The 27,346-nt window shown below is 48.9% G+C and overlaps 1 protein-coding gene across 1 annotated transcript in view; it reads left to right on the top strand.

The window, feature by feature from the left end:
- Positions 1-10,030: 10,030 nt before the first annotated feature.
- The window catches only part of LOC144948262 (IgGFc-binding protein-like), a 52,280-nt gene continuing 34,964 nt past the window's right edge, over positions 10,031-27,346 (top strand). The window contains exons 1-6 of the mRNA XM_078877684.1: positions 10,031-10,177; positions 17,555-17,796; positions 18,896-19,060; positions 22,670-22,814; positions 25,189-25,351; positions 26,124-26,259. Of these exons, the coding sequence (XP_078733810.1) occupies positions 10,031-10,177; positions 17,555-17,796; positions 18,896-19,060; positions 22,670-22,814; positions 25,189-25,351; positions 26,124-26,259 (998 nt within the window). The remainder of the gene's footprint in view (positions 10,178-17,554; positions 17,797-18,895; positions 19,061-22,669; positions 22,815-25,188; positions 25,352-26,123; positions 26,260-27,346) is intronic.

The raw sequence follows: 27,346 nt of genomic DNA, 5'->3' as shown, positions 1-27,346 counted from the left end.
GGGTCCCTGTGTGAGTCTGTGGGTCTCTGTGTGCGTCTGTGGGTCTCTGTGTGAGTCTGTGGGTCTGTGTGAGTCTGTGGGTCTCTGTGTGACTCTGTGGGTCTCTGTGTGAGTCTGTGGGTCTCTGTGTGAGTCTGTGGGTCTCTGTGTGAGTCTGTGGGTCTGTGTGAGTCTGTGGGTCTCTGTGTGAGTCTGTGGGTCTCTGTGTGCGTCTGTGGGTCTCTGTGTGCGTCTGTGGGTCTCTGTGTGAGTCTGTGGGTCTCTGTGTGCGTCTATGGGTCTCTGTGTGAGTCTGTGGGTCTCTATGTGAGTCTGTGGGTCTCTGTGTGCGTCTGTGGGTCTCTGTGTGAGTCTGTGGGTCTGTGTGAGTCTGTGGGTCTCTGTGTAAGTCTGTGGGTCTCTGTGTGAGTCTGTGGGTCTCTGTGTGAGTCTGTGGGTCTCTGTGTGCGTCTGTGGGTCTCTGTGTGCGTCTGTGGGTCTCTGTGTGAGTCTGTGGGTCTCTGTGTGAGTCTGTGGGTCTCTGTGTGTGTCTGTGGGTCTCTGTGTGCGTCTGTGGGTCTCTGTGTGAGTCTGTGGGTCTGTGTGAGTCTGTGGGTCTGTGTGAGCCTGTGGGTCTCTGTGTGAGTCTGTGGGTCTCTGTGTGAGTCTGTGGGTCTCTGTGTGAGTCTGTGGGTCTCTGTGTGCGTCTGTGGGTCTGTGTGAGTCTGTGGGTCTCTATGTGAGTCTGTGGGTCTCTGTGTGCGTCTGTGGGTCTCTGTGTGAGTCTGTGGGTCTCTGTGTGCGTCTGTGGGTCTCTGTGTGCGTCTGTGGGTCTCTGTGTGAGTCTGTGGGTCTCTGTGTGAGTCTGTGGGTCTCTATGTGAGTCTGTGGGTCTCTGTGTGCGTCTGTGGGTCTCTGTGTGAGTCTGTGGGTCTGTGCGAGTCTGTGGGTCTCTGTGTGCGTCTGTGGGTCTCTGTGTGAGTATGTGGGTCTCTGTGTGAGTCTGTGGGTCTCTGTGTGAGTCTGTGGGTCTCCGTGTGGCGAGTCTGTGGGTCTCTGTGTGGCGAGTCTGTGGGTCTCTGTGTGAGTGTGTGAGTCTGTGTGCGTCTGTGGGTCTCTTCACGCTGCAGTTTGGGAGGCGCACGCCAGGGGGCAGCAGCATCGGCAGTAGCGCTGACAGAGAAGGGCTCCCCCTCGATAGGACGTCAACGGGACGCGCGAACTCACGAGTCAACACTGAGTAGGGACTAGGAAAGGCTCGGTGACAGAGCGACGTCCTGCGATCAGTGGTGGGGATCAGGTGGCACGTGACCCCCACCCCCCCCCCCCCCCCCAATGATCCGATCGAAATCCCTAATTTCGATCGGATCATTGGGGTTTATCTCCACATATATATAAAAGGCAAAGTTGTGATTGTGTGTCTGTTCAACATGTTTAGCGTACTTCCCTACATGTGTAGGGCTGTTACGGGAGGGCTGTAAGTGCATACGATCCAATGGGTAACAAACACAGTGGGCGGAGTTACGGGAGTACACGGGGGGTGCCCGCAACGACGTCCGCGTCAGGCAGCCTGGGGGGTTGGGATCCTGGTGAGGAGTATAAAGGGGGAGGACAGAGAGAGCTCGGGGCTCAGTCTGGGAACGAAGGAGGAAGAGTGAAGATCCTCTAGCTAGAGCCCTGGACTCCCCTCGACGCCGCCCTTGTCAGGGCTGCAGAGGATCGAGCCAGAGGCGTGGTTCCGTGAACCAGGGTTAGACCCTGGGACTCCGGAGACCGTAGCCCGACTCACCAGTGTCGGGCCAGTTAGCCTCCCCTAGCTCGTTAGAGGAGGACTTGGGGATAGGTGAGGTTAGCTAGGGGATATCCCCAGTTAGCCGGGTGAGGGGGCCGCTACCCCCTCTAGTGTTGTCCTGGACCGACAAGCTGAAATAAATATACGTGTGCCTCAACCTGGGTGTCCAGCGTCTTCACCGGTACTTCACATGCAACAAACTTCGATTTAAAAGCTGTCGTGACTGCAGGGATTCATCTTCTTGGTTCTTTCGGTAAAGTCACGTAGAAGGGAAATAATGAAATAATAAAAATAAAACATAATGCAATACAATTCTCACGACGTTTCGGCCACAACGCAAGCAGCCGTCCTCAGGTGAAGAACAGGTCTGTCGGAAAGACAGCGTCTGAAATGAAACGTCGTGAGAATTGTATTTTATTATGTTTTATTATTTCCCTTCTACGTGACTTTACCGAAAGAACCAAGAAGATGCAACAAACTTTAAATTTGCCACGTGGGAGCTCAATAATGCGTATTTTTTTTGCACGGCAAGTGAGCTGTGACGTCACATCTGTCACGTGACCCGCGCACGTGGAAGCGTCACGCGTTGTGGTGTAGCGGTTAGCGCCACGCCGCGCTACGAACCCGGCGACCCGAGTTCGATTCCCGCTCACGGCCACCACCGGCGACGATTACTTTTAACCGGTCCTGGGCCTCCCCTAGGTCGACTCAGCGTCAAACGAGTAACTGGTGTGGTGTGTGTGAACATCGCCACTGGGGAGACAAAGGCGGTCGGGCGTGGTGAATCCAAGTCCCGGGCAAAGCCGGGTAGTAAAGCTAGTGAGTAACAAATCGGCATTTTGCGACCTCCACTGCCACCTGTGCTATTACACTGATCAAAAAAAAAAATTTTGGCCTGGACTTTTGCAGCTGTTCTAGACTAATTTCAGGGTGCTGATTCCAAATCTGATCTCAGATTTGCTCTATCACATCTCATTTTTATGCAATCGGCATATCCCATTTTCATTGATTTTACCCGAAATTAACTCTGTCACTTATGATTGCAAGTTGTTGCGAGTCAGTGGACTGCTTTAGTGTTAAAATATGGTGCTGTATTTTTAGGATAGTGTGTTTATAATAAAATTTTATGTAGATATCCACATTTATTTAATATTTTTATTCTGCAGTTTTTATTCAAAATGCAATATTTCATATCTCAAAAACCTGATGTGATAGACAAAAACTGATGCCAGATTTGGAATCAGCACTCCAAAATTACCTTAAAACCGTTGGAATACCTTATGCCAGAAAAGGTGTGTTGACTAGTGATCCGCGCCAATTTAGTGATAGAATATTGACCAATGCACTCACAAACCTGTCAACCCCTTATCAGTGCCCTACCTTTACAGACAAATTCAGACCTTATTGGTAATTTCATGCCCCTTATACATCTAAACGTTCATCCTATACACTACACTATACACTACATTATACACTACTATATACTACACTATACAACACTATACACTACTATACACAAAACGCTACACTACTATACACTACACTATACACTACACTACTATACACTACACTACTATACACTACGCTATACACTACACACTACACTATACACTACTATACACTACACTACACTATACACTACACTATACACTACACTATACACTACACTATACACTACACTATACACTACTATACACTACACTACTATACACTACACTACTATACACTACACTATACACGACTATACACTGCACTATACACTACTATACACGACACTATACACTAATATACACTACACTATCCACTACACTATACACTACTATACAAAAAACACTACACTACTACACACTACACTATACACTACTATACACTACACTATACACTACACTACTATACACTACACTATACACGACTATACACTGCACTATACACTACTATACACTACTATACACTACACTCCTATACACTAGACTATACAGTACACTATAAACTACACTATACACTACACTATACACTACACTATGCACTACACTATACACGACTATACACTACACTATACACTACTATACATTACACTATCCACTGCACTATACACTACACTACTATACACTACACTACTAGATAGCTGTCGACCCATACGGTTTACCCCGTATTCTTGTGCAGGGAAATTTAATTTTCGAGTCCATATGGCGTACAGCCGCTTCAATAAGGGGCACATTTTAAGTTTTGACCATTTGTATTTCTCCCTCGTGATGGTGGTGGGACTTTGTCAGATGAACGTTGAGATTTATAAGCGGCACGGGATGACCAATGAGGTCTGAATTGGTCAATAATAAGGTAGGGCACTGATAAGGGGTTGACAGGTATGTAGTAGTGTAGTGTATAGTGTAGTGTATAGTAGGGTATAGTAGTGTATATTAGTGTAGTGTGTAGTAGTATATAGTGTAGTGTATAGTTTAGTGTATAGTAGTTTATAGTGTACTGTATAGTCTAGTGTATAGTAGTGTAGTGTATAGTAGGGTATTTTAGTGTATAGTAGTGTAGTGTATAGTAGTATATAGTTTAGTGTATAGTAGTGTAGTGTATAGTGTAGGGTATCGTAGTGTAGTGTATAGTGTAGTGTATAGTAGTGTAGTGTATAGTAGTGTAGTGTATGTGGTAGTGTATAGTGTAGTGTATAGTAGTGTAGTGTATAGTGTAGTGTATAGTAGTGTATAGTGTAGTGTATAGTAGTGTAGTGTATAGCGTAGTGAATAGTAGTGCAAATGTAGTGACATAAGAAGGGAGGGGCTGCTGGGGGCTCTGGGACCCTGGGCGGGCCAGGCGCTTGGGCCCCTTGGCGCCAGGCGCTGGGTTCCCAGGCGGGTCAGACGCTTAAGCCTCTTGGTGCCAGGCGTTGGGTTCCCAGGCACTTAAGCCCCTTGGCGCCGCCAAAGGGGAGGGCTGTGTGTGCTCTGTGGGATGTCTGGGGGCGCACACGGCCCCACCCCTCGTTGGGGACTAGGCATAAAAGGGGAGCTCCCTGGACGATCAGGGCCAATCGTAGCTCAAGACCCAAGACCCAAGACCAGCCATCTGAGGACCCTGGGACGCTGTGAGAGCCAGTAGTGGGACTCTGGAACTCCCGACTCTATGACCTTGTGAGGGCGAGTTCCAGAGCGTAGCCAGAGTAGTGTATCTAGGCTGTGTACCTGGGAGTTGTTACAGAGTATCAGGACTGTTGGACTGTTGGAGTGCTGTTGGATTGTAATAAAGAAGTTACCTCTACAAGTGTCTCCGGAACCCGTTACACAATGTATAGTAGTGCAGTGTATAGTGTAGTGTAGAATATGGATCAGCTATGCACTCACAAAGACAAAAACCCCACCGTGTCGCCTTTACAGACGATGCGGTTAGGTGGTCAGCACCACGCCCGGCCGCCTTTGTCTCCCCCAGTGGCGATGTTTGCTGCACCGCAACAGGTACTCATTTAAGGCTGAGTCGACCCTGGGGAGGCCCAGCACCGATTCAGATGATCGTCACCGCTGGTGTTGGCCAGGAGGCGGAATCGAACTCGGGCAGCGCAGTGCGCTAACCACTACACCACCGCTCCCCATACTCACCCACACACTTACAAACAAATACCCAGGTGCTATAGGGTTGAATGCTGTGCCAGGCTAGGTACAGGAGGTCACGGGGCAGACCCAGCAGGTGCCATGGGGATGACTGCTGTGCCAGGCTAGGTGCAGGAGGTCACGGGGCAGACCCAGGTGCTATAGGATTGACTAATGTGCCAGGCTAGGTACAGGAGGTCACGGGGCAGACCCAGCAGGTGCCATGGGTTGACTGCTGTGCTAGGCTAGGTGCAGGAGGAGGTCACGGGACAGCCCCTGCAGGTGCCATGGGTTGACTGCTGTACCAGGTTAGGTGCAGGAGGTCACGGGGCAAACCCAGCAGGGGCCATGGGTTGACTGCTGTGGCAGGCTATGTGCAGGAGGTCACGGGGCAGACCCAGCAGGTGCCATGGGTTATCTGCTGTGCCAGGCTAGGTGCACGAGGCCACGGGGCAGACTCAACAGGTGCCATGGGTTGACTGCTGTGCCAGGCTAGGTGCAGGAGGTCACGGGACAGACGCAGCAGGTGCTATGGTTTGACTGCTGTGCCAGGCTAGGTGCATGAGGTCACGTGACAGACACAGGTGCCATGGGTTGGTTGCTGTGCCAGGCTAGGTGTAGGAGGAGGTCGCGGGACAGACCCAGCAGGTGCCACGGGTTGACTGCTGTGCCAGGCTAGGTGCAGGAGGTCACGGCACAGACCCAGCAGGTGCCATAGGTTGACTGCTGTGCCAGGCTAGGTGCAGGAGGAGGTCATGGGACAGACCCAAGGGCCATGGGTTGAGTGATGTGCCAGGCTAGGTGCAGGTCACGGGACAGACGCTGGTACCACGGTCCATAATAGAGGTTTTTTTGGGTTAGATCGGCGTAAACATGAATGTTGTTGTGTCGCTAAACCCGCCACCACCCGACACAGCCAATTATTAATGTTTGTGTCACGTAAATAAAACTAATTGGTTACGAGTTTAGCACTAACCGCTGGTGTGTTGCAGAGTAAACCCACTACAGCATTACAATTATAGTGTAGTGTATAGTGTAGTGTATAGTGTAGTGTATAGTGTAGTGTGTAGTGTAGTGTGTAGTGGAGTGTATAGTGTAGTATATAGTGTAGTGTATAATGTAGTGTATAGTGTAGTGTGTAGTGTAGTGTGTAGTGTCGTGTATAGTGGAGTGTATAGTGTAGTATACTAGTTCAGCACTAACGGCTTGTGTGTTGCAGAGTAAACCCACCACAACATTTACCATTCTAGTAACCGTGACGTTTCGCCGGCAATTACAATAAGAGCCAGCATCATCAGGCGACTGAGTGAGATGACTGGCAGATGCACAACTGGTGCATCTGCCAGTCATCTCACTCAGTCGCCTGCAGTGTTAGTCTATGTGCAATGTTAGTCTATGGGCAGTGTTAGTCTATGGGCAGTGTTAGTCTATGTGCAATGTTAGTCTATGGGCAATGTTAGTCTATGGGCAGTGTTAGTCTATGTTCAATGTTAGTCTATGTGCAATGTTAGTCTATGTGCAATGTTAGACTATGGGCAATGTTAGTCTATGTGCAGTGTTAGTCTATGGGCAATGTTAGTCGATGTGCAATGTTAGTCTATGGGCAATGTTAGTCTATGTGCAATGTTAGTCTATGGGCAGTGTTAGTCTATGGGCAGTGTTAGTCTATGGGCAGTGTTAGTCTATGGGTAATGCTAGTCTATGTGCAGTGTTAGTCTATGGGCAATGTTAGTCGATGTGCAATGTTAGTCTATGGGCAATGTTAGTCTATGTGCAATATGAGTCTACGGGCAGTGTTAGTCTATGGGCAGTGTTAGTCTATGGGCAGTGTTAGTCTATGGGCAATGTTAGTCTATGGGCAATGTTAGTCTATGTGCAATGTTAGTCTACGTGCAATGTTAGTCTATGTGCAATGTTAGTCTATGTGCAGTGTTAGTCTATGTGCAATGTTAGTCTATGGGCAATGTTAGTCTATGGGCAATGTTAGTCTACGTGCAATGTTAGTTTATGTGCAATGTTAGTCTATGTGCAGTGTTAGTCTATGTGCAATGTTAGTCTATGGGCAATGTTAGTTTATGTGCAATGTTAGTCTATGGGCAATGTTAGTCTATGGGCAATGTTAGTCTATGTGCAATGTTAGTCTATGTGCAATGTTAGTCTATGTGCAATGTTAGTCTATGTGCAATGTTAGTTTATGTGCAATGTTAGTCTATGGGCAATGTTAGTCTATGGGCAATGTTAGTCTACGTGCAATGTTAGTTTATGTGCAATGTTAGACTATGTGCAGTGTTAGTCTATGGGCAATCTTAGTCTATGGGCAATGTTAGTCTACGTGCAATGTTAGTTTATGTGCAATGTTAGTCTACGTGCAGTGTTAGTCTATGTGCAATGTTAGTCTATGTGCAATGTTAGTCTATGTGCAATGTTAGTCTATGGGCAGTGTTAGTCTATGGGCAGTGTTAGTCTATGGGCAGTGTTAGTCTATGGGCAATGCTAGTCTATGTGCAGTGTTAGTCTATGGGCAATGTTAGTCGATGTGCAATGTTAGTCTATGTGCAATGTTAGTCTATGTGCAATATGAGTCTACGGGCAGTGTTAGTCTATGGGCAGTGTTAGTCTATGGGCAGTGTTAGTCTATGGGCAATGTTAGTCTATGGGCAATGTTAGTCTATGGGCAGTGTTAGTCTATGTGCAATGTTAGTCTACGTGCAATGTTAGTCTATGTGCAATGTTAGTCTATGTGCAGTGTTAGTCTATGTGCAATGTTAGTCTATGGGCAATGTTAGTCTATGGGCAATGTTAGTCTACGTGCAATGTTAGTTTATGTGCAATGTTAGTCTATGTGCAGTGTTAGTCTATGTGCAATGTTAGTCTATGGGCAATGTTAGTTTATGTGCAATGTTAGTCTACGTGCAGTGTTAGTCTATGTGCAATGTTAGTCTATGTGCAGTGTTAGTCTACGTGCAGTGTTAGTTTATGTGCAATGTTAGTTTATGTGCAATGTTAGTCTATGTGCAATGTTAGTCTATGTGCAATGTTAGTCTATGTGCAATGTTAGTCTATGTGCAATGTTAGTCTACGTGCAATGTTAGTCTATGTGCAGTGTTAGTCTATGTGCAATGTTAGTCTATGTGCAATGTTAGTCTATGTGCAATGTTAGTCTATGTGCAATGTTAGTCTATGTGCAATGTTAGTCTATGTGCAATGTTAGTCTATGTGCAATGTTAGTCTATGTGCAGTGTTAGTCTATGTGCAGTGTTAGTCTATGGGCAGTGTTAGTCTATGTGCAATGTTAGTCTATGTGCAATGTTAGTCTACGTGCAATGTTAGTTTATGTGCAATGTTAGTCTATGTGCAATGTTAGTCTATGGGCAATGTTAGTCTATGTGCAGTGTTAGTCTATGTGCAGTGTTAGTCTATGTGCAATGTTAGTCTATGGGCAATGTTAGTCTATGTGCAGTGTTAGTCTATGTGCAATGTTAGTCTATGGGCAATGTTAGTCTATGTGCAATGTTAGTCTATGTGCAATGTTAGTCTATGTGCAATGTTAGTCTATGTGCAATGTTAGTCTACGTGCAATGTTAGTCTATGTGCAATGTTAGTCTATGTGCAGTGTTAGTCTATGTGCAATGTTAGTCTATCGGCAATGTTAGTCTATGGGCAATGTTAGTCTACGTGCAATGTTAGTTTATGTGCAATGTTAGTCTATGTGCAATGTTAGTCTATGTGCAATGTTAGTCTACGTGCAGTGTTAGTCTATGTGCAATGTTAGTCTATGGGCAGTGTTAGTCTATGTGCAATGTTAGTCTATGGGCAATGTTAGTCTATGTGCAATGTTAGTCTATGGGCAGTGTTAGTCTATGTGCAGTGTTAGTCTATGTGCAGTGTTAGTCTATGGGCAGTCTATGTGCAATGTTAGTCTATGTGCAATGTTAGTATATGGGCAATGTTAGTATATGGGCAATGTTAGTCTATGTGCAATGTTAGTCTACGTGCAATGTTAGTCTATGGGCAATGTTAGTCTATGGGCAGTGTTAGTCTATGGGCAATGTTAGGCTATGGGCAATGTTAGTCTATGTGCAGTGTTAGTCTATGTGCAGTGTAAGTATATGGGCAATGTTAGTCTATGTGCAATGTTAGTCTATGTGCAGTGTTAGACTATGTGCAATGTTAGTCTATGGGCAATGTTAGTCTATGTGCAGTGTTAGTCTACGGGCAATGTTAGTATATGGGCAATGTTAGTCTATGGGCAATGTTAGTCTATGGGCAATGTTAGTCTACGTGCAATGTTCGTCTACGTGCAGTGTTAGTTTATGTGCAATGTCAATCACACACAAAGATAAAGATGAATCACACACACAGACACCTACACACCTACATTCCCAACCACCAACACACCCACCCACCCACACAACAACACATCCACCCACCCACCCACCCACGCACCCACCCACACAACGAAGCACGTGCGCACACCCCTGATTAATTCACGGAATGCTGACTCGGCACCCCCCCGCGTGCCCACAATCTGTATATAAGGGCGATCTTCTCTACCTGCCAACTCAGGTGTTTCTTAGGCCGTCCTCTCGCCGCGTCTCCCTCTGACCCTGTCGCCCATCCCACGCGCGCACGCGCCTGTGTGACCAACGGCTCCACGGTGGTCACCATGAGGCTTTCGTCGAGCCTCCACCTGGGGCCTCTTCTCCTCCTCCTCCACCACCTCGTCCTCCTCCTCGTACTCGTCCCACCGGGATCCGATGCCACTCACCTGCGCGGTGGGACCATCTCGTGGAAGCAGTCGGAGGGTGACCAGGTGATGCCCGGCACTCGCGCACGCTCGCTCGCCCCAAAATCATCCGGGCTTCACGGTTCGAAACAATCTCTGGGTGGGTTTTGATGATTTTTTTCCTTGTTTTTTCATCACGAGTTGGCTCATAATTGGAGACGCTGAGCAAGAATTGGTAGAAATCCTGGGATCAAATCCTGGGTCTGTGTGTCTCTCAGAGGGGTTCATAACGGCCGTGTCAGAAACACTGAACCAGAGTTGTAGAGATCCTGGGTTCAAATCCTGGGTCTGTGTGTCTCTCAGAGGGGTTCATAACGGCCGTGTCAGAAACACTGAACCAGAGTTGTAGAGATCCTGGGTTCAAATCCTGGGTCTGTGTGTCTCTCAGAGGGGTTCATAATGGCCGTGTCAGAAACACTGAGCCAGAGTTGTAGAGATCCTGGGTTCAAATCCTGAGTCTGGGTGTGTCTCTCAGAGGGGTTCATAATGGCCGTGTCAGAAACACTGAGCCAGAATTGCAGAGATCCTGGGTTCAAATCCTGGGTCTGTGTGTCTCTCAGAGGGGTTCATAATTGCCGTGTCAGAAACATTGAGCCAGAATTGCAGAGATCCTGGGTTCAAATCCTGGGTCTGTGTGTCTCTCAGAGGGGTTCATAATGGCCGTGTCAGAAACACTGAGCCTGAATTGCAGAGATCCTGGGTTCAAATCCTGGGTCTGTGTGTCTCTCAGAGGGGTTCATAATGGCCGTGTCAGAAACATTGAGCCAGAATTGCAGAGATCCTGGGTTCAAATCCTGGGTCTGTGTGTGTCTCTCAGGGGGGTTCATAATGGCCGTGTCAGAAACACTGAGCCAGAATTGCAGAGATCCTGGGTTCAAATCCTGGGTCTGTGTGTCTCTCAGGGGGGTTCATAATTGACCGTGTCAGAAACACTCAACCAGAGTTGTAGAGATCCTGGGTTCAAGTCCTGGGTCTGGGTGTTTCTAGGGGGGTTATAAATGGCCGTGTCAGAAACACTGAGCCAGAATTGCAGAGATCCTGGGTTCAAATTCTGAGTCTCGGTGTCTCTCTCTCTCTCACAGAGGGTTCATAATGGCTATGCCCAATCCCGCTGAGACCCTTGGTTCAAGACTCAAACCCTGTGTCTGCGTGTCTCTCTCTCTCTCAGGGGGTTTAGAATGCTCTGTCACGGACACTGAGAGTCGGAATTGCTCAGGGTGGATGCATATCTGAAACGGGCACGTTTGACATTTGCGGTCTGAAATGTCAGTGTTAACAGAGGTTCTGTTATGATGTTAAAACACCAAACTGAAACCTTTTACGAGGAATCATGTCTGCATTAACCACAATCAAAAACATACTCTGATAACACTGGTCAACAAAAAAAAAAATTCTGGCCTGGACTTTTGCAGCTGTTTTGCCCTATTTTTATGCTATTGGCATACCCCATTTTCATTCATTTTACCCGAAATTAACTCTGTCACTTATGATTGCAAGTCGTTGCGAGTCAGTGACTGCTTTAGTGTTAAAATATGGTGCTGTATTTTTAGGATAGTGTGTTTATAATATCATTTTATGTAGATATCCACATTTATTTAATATTTTTCTTCTGCAGTTTTTATTGAAAATGCAATATTTGATATCTCAAAAACCTGATGTGATAGACAAAAACTGATGCCAAATTTGGAATCAGCACCCCAAAATTACCTTAATACCGTTGGAATACCTTATGCCAGAAAAAGTGTGTTGACCAGTGTAATAAATGTATTGTCTTTGAAACTTATTGATCCACAGCTTTCTATTGAGCCTCGTCTCAAACGGTGTTAGACCAGAGGACGCCAAAAGGCGTACAGCACAAAGACAATGCATATATTATCAAAGTACGGGTTTTTTTTTGGTTTGCATTCTGACCACAAGTATTGTGGTTAATGCAGACATGATTCCTTGTAAAAGGTTTCAGTTTGGTGTTTTAACATCTTGACACAACTGTTTTGTTACCAGAAAAAAGGGGAAAACCATATTCCCAAATTTTGGTACTGGCAAAGGAGGTCCCATGATGTAGGTTCTGTAATATTTGTGGGGAGCGGTGGCGCAGCGATTAGCGCTGCGCTACGAACCCAACGACCCGAGTTCGATTCCCGCTCACGGCCACCACCAGCTTAGGTGATAGCAATGATCTGAGACCAGTCTAGGGCGCCTCCTCCAGGTTAACTCAGCCTCAAATGCGTACTCTGGTGAAAAAAAAACATCGCCACTGGGGAGACAAATGCGGCCACCCACTCTCTCATAGGTGCTACTACTCGCTAACAGCACTTGCCCCAAATGTCTGGTAAGACTATACGGGGGATCTTTGTCTTTCTTATATTGCTGAGTAGTAATGTTATTACATCCGAGGCAACTTGAACAATTGGATGCAACTGGGAGCATCCGATGCAATTATCGTAGACTAACATTGCCCATAGACTAACATTGTCCATAGGCTAACATTGGCTGTAGATTTACACTGCACATATAATAACATTACACATAAACTAACATTGCCCATAGACAAACATTGCCCATAGACTAACACTGAACATAGACTAACATTGTACATAGACTAGCATTGCACATAGACTAACACTACCCATAGACTAGCTTTGCCCATAGACTAATATTGCCCATAGAGCCCCCCCCCCGTCTGCCCCCATGCTGCTCGTTACACCGCTACTGGGGCGCTAGGATAGAGAGGGTGAGTGGGTGATTGTGTGGGTGAATGTGTGAATGTGTGGGTGAGTGGGTGAGTGAGTTGGTGAATGTGTGGGTGAGTGGGTGAGTGGGTAGGTGGGTGAGTGAGCGAGTGGGTGAGTGGGTGGGTGAGTGGGCGAATGTGTGGGTGAGATGGTGAGTGGGGGGTGAGTGGGTGGGTGAGTGGGTGAGTGAGTTGGTGGGTGAGTGGGTGAGTGGGTGAATGTGTGGGTGAGTGGGTGGGTGAGTGGGCGAATGCGTGGGTGAGATGGTGAGTGGGGGGTGAGTGGGTGGGTGAGTGGGTGAGTGAGTTGGTGGGTGAGTGGGTGAATGTGTGGGTGAATGGGGGGGTGAGTGGGCGAATGCGTGGGTGAGATGGTGAGTGGGGGGGTGAGTGGGTGAGTGGGTAGGTGGGTGAGTGAGCGAGTGGGTGAGTGGGTGGGTGAGTAGGCGAATGTGTGGGTGAGATGGTGAGTGGGGGTGAGTGGGTGGGTGAGTGGGTGAGTGAGTTGGTGGGTGAGTGGGTGAGTGGGTGAATGTGTGGGTGAGTGGGTGGGTGAGTGGGCGAATGCGTGGGTGAGATGGTGAGTGGGGGGTGAGTGGGTGGGTGAGTGGGTGAGTGAGTTGGTGGGTGAGTGGGTGAATGTGTGGGTGAGTGGGGGGGTGAGTGGGCGAATGCGTGGGTGAGATGGTGAGTGGGGGGGTGAGTGGGTGAGTGAGGTAGTTGGTGGGTGAGTTGGTGAGTGGGGGGGGGGGGTGAGTGGGTGATGGAGTGAGTTGGTGGTTGAGTGGGTGGGTGAGTAGGTGGTTGAGTGGGTGGGTGAGTGGGTGAGTGAGTGAGTTGGTGGGTCGGTGGGTGGGTGAGTTGGTGAGTGGGGGGGGGGGGTGATGGAATGAGTTGGTGGTTGAGTTGGTGGGTGAGTATGTGGTTGAGTTGGTGGGTGAGTATGTGGTTGAGTGGGTGGGTGAGTGAGTGGGTGGGTGAGTGGGTGATTGAGTGAGTGAGTGAATGTTAACACCCACTGACCAATTCCCCCCCCACCCCGGGTCTCTGAGATATGTGCGATAAGAATGCGGCTTTTCGTGCCATAATTCGAGAAACCACCCCCGAGGGGATGGGATGGTGTTGGGGGGTTGGGGTGGGTCGTGGTGAACTCGAAGCGATAATGACCATCCTCTTGGCGTCGTAAACCCGACCGCTGAGTAGACATTTTTCGAGACACGGCGAAATCACCCGGGGATTCGGGTGTGGGGGGGCGTGGGTGTGAGAGTTGTTGAGGGGGTTTAGCGTTTGTGTCGTCTACAAAGGCGAAGATCCACCCCACCGTCTCGGCCTCGTGTAGCCGGTAACAGAACGTTGGGGCGAGTGCTGTTAGCGAGTAGCAGCGCCTATGGATATGTGGGTTTTTTTGTTTTTGATTATTTTCAATTTATTTTTTTAATTTTATTTTTCTTATTTTAAATTTATTATTTTAATTTTATTTTTATAATTTTCAATTTATTATTTTATTTGATTCGTATTATTTTATTTTATTATTTTATTAAATGTTTTGGTTTTCTAAATACGTGAATTTGTCGAAAAAAATCAAGAATATAATACTATGAATAGGGCTGAACAATTAATCGATTTCAAATCGAAATCGCAATTTGAAACGATGCGATTAGCAAATCGTAAAGGCTGCGATTTTTTGAGATTTTAAAAGTCATATTGCTTTCTTATTGGAATTGTTTTTAATTTTTTATTATTAGAACTTCATTTATTTAACTTAACAATTGTTCTACGTTTGATTGTTCTATTTCAATGAAAACATTGTAATAAATACATGTTGGAAGCAATTCATATCTTTTGAGTTCTTATCCTTGCATTAGAATAAAAAGAGCGATTCATATTTTAATGGTCTCACACGGTAATGCTCCATCGCGCGTTTTAAATCTGTCACGCGGTGAACATTGAACTGTCGCTCGACCTCAAAAATGTAATCGCAAATCAAACCGCGATCGTGTGTGTGTGTCTGTATGTGTGTGTGTGTCTGTTTGTGTGTGTCTGTGTGTGTGTGTCTGTGTGTGTGTCTGTGTGTGTGTCTGTGTGTCTGTGTAGTGGAGAGCGGTAGTGTAGTGGTTAGCGCGACGCTGCGCTACGAACCCGGTGACCCGAGTTCGATTCCCTCACACGGCCAACACCAGCGATGATTATCTGAGCCGGTCCTGGGCCTCCCTTAGGTCGACTCAGCCTCAAATGAGTACCCGGTGCGGTGTGTAGTAAATATCGCCACTGGGGAGACAAAGGCGGCCGGTCGTGGTGCTGGCCACCCACCCCCTCGTGTGCCGTTCTGGCCTTCATAGGTGATCGCTAACAGCACTTGCCCCTACAGTCTGTTAAGGCTATACGGGAGACCTTTGTCTTTGTGTGCAGTAAGCAAAAATAAACTTGACTTGACTCACTCAGCTACTTACTAACCTATCCAGGCACCCACTCACCAACCCATGTACTCGCTCACCCACTCATCCATCCACTGACCCACTCATCCACTCAACCATCCACTGACCCACTCACCCAGCCACACACTCATCCATCCACTCACCCACTCACTCACTCACCCACCCACCCACCGACCCACCCACTCACCCATCCACTAACCCACTCACCCACCTACCTTCCCACTCACCCACCTACCTTCCCACTCACTCACCCACCCACCGACCCACTCACTCACCCACCCACCGACCCACTCACTCACCCACTCACCCATCCACTGACCCACTCACTCACTCACCCACCCGCTCACTCACTCATCCACTGACCCACTCACTCAACCACCCACCCGCTCACTCACCCATCCACCGACCCACCCACCTGCTCACCCACTTACTTACCCACCGAACCACTCACCCACCCACTCACCCGTCCACTGACCCACTCACTCACCCACCCACCCGCTCACTCACCCATCCACCGACCCACCCACCCGCTCACCCACTTACTTAACCAACGAACCACTCACCCACCCACCGACCCACCCACCGACCCACCCACCCACTCACCTATCCACTGACACGCTCACTCACCCACCCACCTACCCACTCACAGGAGTTACTACACACAGACCACTCACACCCACCCGCTCACCCACTTACTTACCCACCGAACCACTCACCCACCCACCGACCCACCCATCGACCCACCCACCCACTCATCTATCCACTGACACGCTCACTCACCCACCCATCTACCCACTCACAGGAGTTACTACACACAGACCACTCACACCCACCCGCTCACCCACTTACTTACCCACCGAACCACTCACCCACCCACCGACCCACCCATCGACCCACCCACCCACTCATCTATCCACTGACACGCTCACTCACCCACCCACCTACCCACTCACAGGAGTTACTACACACAGACCACTCACACCCACCCGCTCACCCACTTACTTACCCACCGAACCACTCACCCACCCACCGACCCACCCATCGACCCACCCACCCACTCATCTATCCACTGACACGCTCACTCACCCACCCACCTACCCACTCACAGGAGTTAATACACACAGACCACTCACACCGGGGCGTTGGAGACTTTCTACCGCGATGATTCGGCCACCCCCATATCGGCAGAGCCGCCGCTTCGCTCTCAAGTCTCGCAGCAATCGCCGCTCTCAACTCGCTCCTGTATATTCTGTGGCTCTTTCGGTAAAGTCACGTCGATGGAAAAAGAATAATAATTAATTTCATAAAAAATAATACAAGTAAAATATAAAAAAAATATAAAAACCATAGTGGTTTTTAAAAATAAAATAAAAAACCATAGTGCTTTTTAAAAATAAAATAAAAACCATAGTGGTTTTTAAAAATAAAATAAAAGCCATAGCGGTTTTTATTTTTTATTATGTTATTCAATTTATTATTATTCTTTGCTGTCTACGTGACTTTACCGACAAAGCCAAATAATATTAATTCCTGCAGTCACGAAAGTTTTAAGTCGAAATCGCTCCTGTACTGCGCATTTTTACTGAACATACGTGTAGCACCGTAGATGAGCCTCACTTACCTGCAATGGTGGACAGGCACCTCGTGCCGCCAGGGGAGGGGCTGCATTGCCCAGCCCAAGAGGATCCCCCGCAGCCCCCCCTTGCCCCCCCCTTGCTCCCGTTGGGGGGGGGGGGCAAGGGGGGGGGGGGCTGCGGGAGTTCCAGGATCCCACGCAGCCCCGCCCCTCGATGGCAAGGTGCATAAAGGGGGACCTCCCCAGTAGCTTGGACCATCTTCTTGGTTCTTTCGGTAAAGTCGTCACGTAGAAGGGAAATAATAAAATAATAAAATTAAAACATAATAAAATACAATTCTAACGACGTTTCAGCCACAACGCAAGCAGCCGTCCTCAGGTGAAGAACAGAACCAAGCCTGGTGGTGTTCATTCAGATACTGTCTTTCCGACAGACCTGTTCTTCACCTGAGGACGGCTGCTTGCGTTGTGGCCGAAACGTCGTGAGAAATGTATTATGTAAAAATTTTATTATTTTATTATTTACCTTCTACGTGATGACTTTACCGAAAGAACCAAGAACATGAATCCCTGCAGTCACGAAAGCTTTAAATCAAACTATAAAATGTCCTCCTCCACCTCCTCCCCATCACCCCCCCGAAACCTCTTCTCTCCCGCACCAGTATCACTTCTACTACATGCTGGCGTGGCGCCGAAACTCTGGCGAGGGCGGGAAGTGCGTGGACGCCGACATCACCTCTGGCAAGTCGTTCACCTCGTACCAGAAGTGGCGCTGCACCGAGAGCTGCTCGTCCACCTACTCGCTGTCGTACTCCTGCATCGAGCAGAACCAGAACTCCAACTGGATGATCGGCTCGTCGGCGTTCGACTTCAACATCCCGACCACGGCACCCAGCGTGATCGCGTGAGTGGCCTCCCGACAAATCGTCCGGCCGGGTACGGGTACCCGTTTGCGACCCTGGTGCGGCCGGGTACGGGTACGGGTAGGCCGTGAGTCACTGGTGAGTCACCGTTTGTCACTCATTTCCCAACGTCTTGTCTCTTCTCACAATTCAAGTTCCTAGAATCAACCCACCCGCGCCTGCAACATGGCTTCATCCCAGAGGTCGCAATCAGGTACCCGATACCCGTACCCTACGGCCGGGTACGGGTAGGGTATGGGTACGGCCGGGTACGGGTACCCGTTTGCGACCCTGGTGCGGCCGGTTACAGGTACGGGTAGGCCGTGAGTCACTGGTGAGTCACCGTTTGTCACTCATTTAGGGTAGGGTACGGGTAGGAAACGAGTACCCATACCCGGCCGGGTACGGGTACCCGTTTGCGACCCTGGTGCGGCCAGGTACGGGTACGGGCAAGGAATCAAAACCCCTTTGCGACCTCTGGGCTGCCAGGCCGGCGACGCTCCGACCTCCTCCCCCCCCCCCAACCTCCCCCCCACCAACGCCAATGCATTGGGCCAATTGGATGACTGCGCGGGGTCGGCCCTCCTTACAAACTCCGGTCATCACGCGAAGAACTCGGGTCGTCCTCGCGGCAGCGGAGGCCTTCTGGCTCGGCCGTCGAGCAAAGACGGCGCTTTCAGATGCGCTCCTGCGGCCGTCTGGAACGCCGTCGCAAGAGGTCACGCAATTGGCGCAAACGGTCCTTTGCTGACCATGCGTGATGATTAAAACTATTGAACGAAACTTTTTTCTTCTTGGTTCTTTCGGTAAAGTCACGTAGAATGGAAATAATAAAATAATAAAAATAAAACATAATCAAATAATTCTCACGACGTTTCGGCCACAACGCAAGCAGCCGTCATCAGGTGACGGCTGCTTGCGTTGTAGCCGAAACGTCGTGAGAATTGTATTTTATTATGTTTTATTTTTATTATTTTATTATTTCCCTTCTACGTGACTTTACCGAAGAACCAAGAAGATGCATCTCCATCTGTTCCATCTCCCTTCCCATGTCACCCCCCCCCCCCTCCCTCTATCTTTCTGTAAATGCCCCCCATACAGTTTCCGCGACTGCTGCTGGGTGAACGTCCTGGTGTGGAGGGTGGACAACCAGATTGAGGCGTCCGAGTGGGACTGGTCGCTCATCACCGTGCTCAACCCGGGTGTACGCAGCGACACGGGCGTCCCAAACGTCTCGCCCGTCACCGCCTCTAAGCCACTCATCAGGTGACCCCCCCCCCCACAACCATCTCGACACCGACAACCTCATCGCTATCACCCTCTTCGTCGTCTTAGTTGTCACCCCCTTCCCCCCGGTCTCCCCGCTATCATCCTCTCATCTCGCTCGACTCCCCTTTCACGTCTCTCTGCATCAATCCCCATGCACCTCCCCACCCCCGATTTTTGTTTTCTCCGACTAGACTCGGGATGATAATTGTTTTTTTACCCTTTTATCTGGCAACAAAACTGACACCTTTTTTTACGAGGAGTCATGTTTGAATAGACCACAATACCTGCAGTCATAATGCAAAAAAGCATAACTCTGATAATCTTCTTGGTTCTTTCGGTAAAGTCACGTAGAATTATTTTTATTATGTTTTATTTTTATTGTTTTATTATTTCCATTCTACGTGACTTTACCGAAAGAACCAAGAAGATGAATCCCTGCAGTCACGAAAGCTTTAAATTGAAATTTAACTCTGATAATGTATGCACTGTCCTTGAAGTTGATTGGTCCACACCCGAGACAGCTTTTCTTAGAGCCTAGTCTCACATGGTGTTGGACCAGATGACGCCAAAAGGCGCACAACGCAAAGACAATGCACCATCAGAGTATGAGAGCTCGGGGTAAAGCATTTGCACCATTGGAACCTCATTTGCCAGTAAAAAATATGATAATAGTTTTTTACCCTTCTATCTGGAAACAAAACTGACACCTTTTTTACGAGGAGTCATGTTTGCATAGACCACAATACCTGCAGTCGGGATGCAAACAAAAAACACAACTCTGATAATGTATGCACTGTCCTTGAAGTTGATTGGTCCACACCCGAGACAGCTTTCCTTAGAGCCTAGTCTCACATGGTGTTGGACCAGATGACGCCAAAAGGCGATCCTTTGCTGGCTTATGCGTGATGCATACAACTATTAAATTATTTTTTTATTTTTTATTTTACCAGTTGCAAGGCCCCATTGAGTTATGTAGTAGCTAAAACTTGATTTTAGGCTTTCGTGACTGCAGGAATTACTCTGTGGTTCTTTCGGTAAAGTCTCGTGGAAAGAAAAAAAATTAAATAATATAAAACGACGTTTCGATTGCAACAAAAGCAACCGTCATCAGGTAGAACTAAATTTTAGAGAGAGACAAAGCACAGACACGGAGACACACAGACAGACACGCAAGCAGAGAGAGACTCACACAGAGACAAACAGAGAGCGACACAACATAGACACAGAGAGAGAGACACACAACACAGAGACACACAGAGAGAGACACACAGAGAGAGACACACAACATATACACACAGGCAGACACACAAGCAGAGAGAGACAACACATACACAGAGAGAGAGACAATGCAGAGACACACAGAGAGCGACACACAACATAGACACACAGAGAGAGACACACAACACAGAGACACACAGAGAGAGACACACAGAGACACACAGACAGACACACAAGCAGAGAGAGACAACACAGAGACACACAGAGAGAGACACACAACATAGACGCACAGACAGACACACAAGCAGAGAGAGACAACACAGAGACACACAGAGAGAGACACACAACATAGACACACAGACAGACACACAAGCAGAGAGAGACAACACAGAGACACACAGAGAGAGAGACACACACAGAGACACACAGACAGACACACAAGCAGAGAGAGACAACACAGAGACACACAGAGAGAGACACACAACATAGACACACAGACAGACACACAAGCAGAGAGAGACAACACAGAGACACACAGAGAGCGACACACACAGAGACACACAGACAGACACACAAGCAGAGAGAGACAACACAGAGACACACAGAGAGAGACACACAACATAGACGCACAGACAGACACACAAGCAGAGAGAGACAACACAGAGACACACAGAGAGAGACACACAACATAGACACACAGACAGACACACAAGCAGAGAGAGACAACACAGAGACACACAGAGAGAGAGACACACACAGAGACACACAGACAGACACACAAGCAGAGAGAGACAACACAGAGACACACAGAGAGAGACACACAACATAGACACACAGACAGACACACAAGCAGAGAGAGACAACACAGAGACACACAGAGAGAGAGACACACAACATAGACACACAGACAGACACACAAGCAGAGAGAGACAACACTGAGACACACAGAGAGAGACACACAACATAGACACACAGACAGACACACAAGCAGAGAGAGACAACACTGAGACACACAGAGAGAGACACACAACATAGACACACAGACAGACACACAAGCAGAGAGAGACAACACAGAGACACACAGAGAGAGACACACAACATAGACACACAGACAGACACACAAGCAGAGAGAGACAACACAGAGACACACAGAGAGAGACACACAACATAGACACACAGACAGACACACAAGCAGAGAGAGACAACACTGAGACACACAGAGAGAGACACACAACATAGACACACAGACAGACACACAAGCAGAGAGAGACACACAGAGAGAGACACACAGAGAGAGACACACAACATAGACACACAGACAGACACACAAGCAGAGAGAGACAACACAGAGACACACAGAGAGAGACACACAACATAGACACACAGACAGACACACAAGCAGAGAGAGACAACACAGAGACACACAGAGAGAGACACACAACATAGACACACAGACAGACACACAAGCAGAGAGAGACAACACAGAGACACACAGAGAGAGACACACAACATAGACACACAGACAGACACACAAGCAGAGAGAGACAACACAGAGACACACAGAGAGAGACACACAACATAGACACACAGACAGACACACAAGCAGAGAGAGACAACACTGAGACACACAGAGAGACACACAACATAGACACACAGACAGACACACAAGCAGAGAGAGACAACACTGAGACACACAGAGAGAGACACACAACATAGACACACAGACAGACACACAAGCAGAGAGAGACAACACTGAGACACACAGAGAGAGACACACAACATAGACACACAGACAGACACACAAGCAGAGAGAGACAACACAGAGACACACAGAGAGAGACACACAACATAGACACACAGACAAACACACAAGCAGAGAGAGACAACACAGAGACACACAGAGAGAGACACACAACATAGACACACAGACAGACACACAAGCAGAGAGAGACAACACTGAGACACACAGAGAGAGACACACAACATAGACACACAGACAGACACACAAGCAGAGAGAGACACACAAAGAGAGACACACAACATAGACACACAGACAGACACACAAGCAGAGAGAGACAACACAGAGACACACAGAGAGAGACACACAACATAGACACACAGACAGACACACAAGCAGAGAGAGACAACACAGAGACACACAGAGAGATACACACAACATAGACACACAGACAGACACACAAGCAGAGAGAGACACACACAGAGACACACAGAGAGAGAGACACACAACACGGTGGCGGAAAGTTTCTGCGATCGGGGTGGGGGGGCCCTCTCCTCCCCGCTCCCCGCTCCCCGTGTCTGCGATTGTGCGCGTCTCATTTGTTCCTCGGTGGCCTGCCCCCCCGCCCCCCCCCCCCGCCCCCCCCCCAGGCTGAAGGCCGGCTGCACCACGGTGTGGCAGATCCCGGTGTACGATGCGGACGGGGACACGGTGCGGTGCCGCTACGCCGAGAAGGGAGCACGTGACGAGTGCGGAGGCATCTGCGGGGTCGCCCCCTACGGAGTCCTCGACGAGGTGGGGGGGGGGGGTGGATGACTTGGGGGGGGGGGTGGATGACTTGGGGGGGGGGGTAAGGGGGGTAGGGGGGAAGGTGGTAGATGGGTGGGGGTGGAAAGGTGGGTGGGTGGGGTAAGGGGGGTGGGTGTGGGTGGAATGGTTGGTCGGGGGAAAGGTTGGTTGGTCGGTTGGGGTGGAATGGTCGGTGGGTGGGTGATGAGTGGGGGGAAAGGTGGGTGGGTGGGGGGAAAGGTGGGTGGGGGAATGGTGGGTGGGTGGGTTGGTGGGTGGGTGGGGGGAAAGGTGGGTGGGTGGGGGGATGGTGGGTAGGTGGGTTGGTGGGTGGGGGGATGGTGGGTAGGTGGGTTGGTTCGTGGGGGAAAGGTGGGTGGGTGGGGGGATGGTGGGTAGGTGGGTTGGTGGGTGGGGGGAAAGGTGGGTGGGTGGGGGGATGGTGGGTAGGTGGGTTGGTGGGTGGGGGGAAAGATGGGTGGGTGGGTGGGGGGAAAGGTGGGTGGGGGGAAAGATGGGTGGGTCGGTTGGTGGGTGGGTGGGGGAAAAGGTGGGTGGGTGGGGGAATGGTGGGTGGGTGGGTTGGTGGGTGGGGGTTAAAGATGGGTTGGTGGGTGGGGGGAAAGGTGGGTGGGGGGAAAGGTGGGTGGGTGGGTGGAAAGGTGGGTGGGTGGGTAGGGCGGCCCAGCTTCTCTCGCTGTTCTCTTTCCTTCCGCCTGCATCACCTTCTGACCCACGCCATTTTCACTATGGGAACTTCATTTGCCAGTAAAAATATGATAATTGGTTCTTTACCCTTCTATCTGGCAACAAAACTGACACCTTTTTACAAGGAGTCATGTTTGCATAGACCGCAATACCTGCAGTCATAATACAGTTATGTTCTTTTGTTTGTATTATGACTGCAGGTATTGCGGTCTATGCAAACATGACTCCTTGTAAAAAGGTGTCAGTTTTGTTGCCAGATAGAAGGGAAAAGAACCAATTACCACGCCATTTTCCTGTTGTCTCTCAGCGTGACCGAACCACACCAGAGCCCCTTTTTGTTTGGCCCCCATCTCATATTCTCCGTGATTTCTGCCACCTTCAGTCTTTGCCTCACGCCCTCGTTTCTCACCCTGTCCTCCCTAAAGGCAACATCCGTCGCAAAATCCACATCTCTGTGACTCCCATAACGTGGTCCTTCCTCTTTCTTGTGCCCCAGCAAAGTTTGATGGGGAACAATAGCCATTATCTGTACTTTTTGAGGCGTAAGCAATTGGAAAATAACACTTACTACCCAGAAACTAAAAAAATGTCCATATTTTTTCGTTACGCAGTGAATTACAATCTTGATTTGAAGCTTTCGTGACTGCAGGAATCCATGCTCTTTAGTTTTATCGGTAAAGTCACGTAGTTTAATTTATTCCTAACGACTCGACTTTACCGAAAGAAGGATGTTCTTCACCTGAGGACGGCTGCTTGCGTTGTGGCCGAAACGTCGTGAGAATTGTATTTTATTATGTTTTATTTTTATTAGTTTATTATTTCCCTTCTACGTGACTTTACCGAAAGAACCAAGAAGAGGTCTGACCATCATCATCACCACCACCTTTTCTTTCCGCCTGATGAAGACCACTTGTGTTGCGATCGAAACATCGTGGCTTTTTTGCTTTCATTATTTTCAATGTATTATTTTAATTTTTAATTCAATTTCATTATCTGTTATTTTTAGTTTATTCCCCATCTCCGTGACTTTAGTGGATGAACCGAGAATATGACCGTCATCGGTCTGTCGTTCACTCTTCTGACCAATTTTTTTTTTGCCTCCGTCTCCTGACTCGGCACAACTCCAACCCCACTCCTCCTTGCCGTCGTTCCACGGTGCGACGATTGTAAACGAATCTCCGTCTGTTCCATCTCTCGCTCGCTCTGCTGCCATTCCGTTTTGTCTCCCTGATTCGTATCGACTTTCCTTCCTTCCTCCTCCACCAGCGGATCGCTAATTCTTGACCCTTAATGTCGTTGTTCCAATTCACTGCAGTCCCTTCTCACTCACCCACCCGCTCACTCACCCACTCACCCACCCACCTAACCACTCACTCACTACCCACTCACTCACCCACTCACCCACCCACCTACCCACTCACTTACCCACCTACGCACTCACTCACTCACCCACCCACCAACCTACCCACTCACTTACCCACCTACGCACTCACTCACCCACCCACGTACCCACTCACTCACTACCCACTCACTCACTCACTCACCCACTCACCCACCCACCTACCCACTCACTTACCCACCTACGCACTCACTCACTCACCCACGTACCCACTCACTCACTCACCACTCATTCACTCACCCTCTATTCACCCTCTACCCACCCTTCGCACAGGCCGCCTGCCTCATCACCTTCACGGTGCCCCCGGACGCTGACGGACTCTGGGCCCTGGCCCTGATGATCGAGGACTCCGTCAACTCGTCGCTCACCATTGGCTCGGCGAGCTTCGCTCCGGGCGACGCTCTGTCCAGCATCCCTCTGCAGGTCCTCCTCGAGTGTGAGTCGCGGGTGATGACCACGACGATGTCGACGACAATGACGTCGATGATAATTGTTTTTTTTACCCTTTTATTTGGCAACAAAACTGAGACCTTTTTTACGAGGAGTCATGTTTGCATTGACCACAATACTTGCAGTCATAATGCAAACAAAAAAACACAACTCTGATAATGATATGCACTGTCCTTGAAGTTGATTGGTCCACACCCGAGACAGCTTTCCTTAGAGCCTAGTCTCACATGGTGTTGGACCAGATGACGCCAAAAGGTGCACAACTCAAAGACAATGCACCATCAGAGTATGAGAGCTCGGGGTAAGCATTTACACCATTGGTACCTCATTTGCCAGTAAAAAATATGATAATTGGTTTTAACCCTTTTATCTGGTAACACACATTATCAGAGTTATGTTTTTTTTGTTTGCATTATGACTGCAGGTATTGTGGTCTATGCAAACATGACTCCTCGTAAAAAATATGTCAGTTTTGTTACCAGATAAAAGGGTAAAAAAAAAAATATATTCGTAGGTTTTTTCGGTAAAGTCACATAGGTAAAAAAATAAAATTAATAAAAGTTAAATAAAATAAAAATCACGACGTTTCGGAGGCAACACATGCTTCTGTCTTCAGATGGAACCGTCACAGCACGCCTGTTCTATCAAGTAAATGAAAAAAGAAATCATATTTTTTACTGGCAAATGAGGTACCAATGGTGTAAATGACGTCGATGCTGACGACGATGCCCCCCCCCGCCCCCACCCCCTCCCCCCAGTCGAGGCTGCCATCTCGTGCCTGATGCCCACCTTCGTGGGCGTCACGCCCACCAACGGGCAGTCCTACGTGGTGACGCAGGGAATCCTCTTCGAGCTGCCCATCGACATCTCCGTGGCAACCGACTCGGCGGCGACGTGAGAGGCCCCCCCCCTCCCCCCCACCTACACCCCCCCCCACCGTCCCTCCACCCGCACCCGCATCACACCACGTGCTTCCAAAGGCACGTGGTGTGAGTGCGTGCGAGGCTGCAACGCTCTATCCACCGTACAGACGGGACAGCTGGGTTAGGGCGAGGGTGCTGCACTGCCTTCTAGCAGGCAGAGCCAGGGGGCTACGGCTACTCCTAGACACCCACCCACGGGTAGAAGGGAGTGAAATGGAACCGATGTAGATTAGTCCACTCACGGGCTAGAAGGTAGTGAGATGGAACAGATGGAGATTATTCCACCCACGGGTAGAAGGGAATTAGATGGAACAGATGGAGATTAGTCCTCCCACGGTGTAGAAGGGAATGAGATGGAACAGATGGAGATTGGTCCACGCACGGGGTAGAAGGGAGTGAAATGGAACAGATGGAGATTGGTCCACGCACGGGTAGAAGGGAGTGAGATGGAACAGATGGAGATTGGTCCACGCACGGTGTAGAAGGGAATGAGATGGAACAGACGGAGATTAGTCCACTCACGGGCTAGAAGGGAGTGAGATGGAACAGATGGAGATTAGTCCACCCACGGCTAGAAGGGAATGAGATGGAACAGATGGAGATTAGTCCACACACGGGGTAGAAGGGAGTGAGATGGAACAGATGGAGATTAGTCCACTCACGGGCTAGAAGGGAGTGAGATGGAACAGATGGAGATTAGTCCACCCACGGCTAGAAGGGATTGAGATGGAACAGATGTAGATTAGTCCACCCACGGGGTAGAAGGGAGTGAGATGGAACAGATGGAGATTAGTCCACCCACGGGGTAGAAGGGAATGAGATGGAACAGATGGAGATTAGTCCTCCCACGGTGTAGAAGGGAATGAGATTGAACAGATGGAGATTGGTCCACGCACGGGGTAGAAGTGAATGAGATGGAACAGATGGAGATTAGTCCACACACGGGGTAGAGGGGAGTGAGATGGAACAGATGGAGATTAGTCCACTCACGGGGTAGAAGGGAATGAGATGGAACAGATGGAGATTAGTCCACTCACGGGGTAGAAGTGAATGAGATG

The sequence above is a fragment of the Lampetra fluviatilis genome, chromosome 48 (genome assembly GCF_964198595.1).
Source record: "Lampetra fluviatilis chromosome 48, kcLamFluv1.1, whole genome shotgun sequence".
NCBI lineage: Eukaryota > Metazoa > Chordata > Hyperoartia > Petromyzontiformes > Petromyzontidae > Lampetra > Lampetra fluviatilis.
This window is presented reverse-complemented; position numbering and strand designations above follow the sequence as displayed.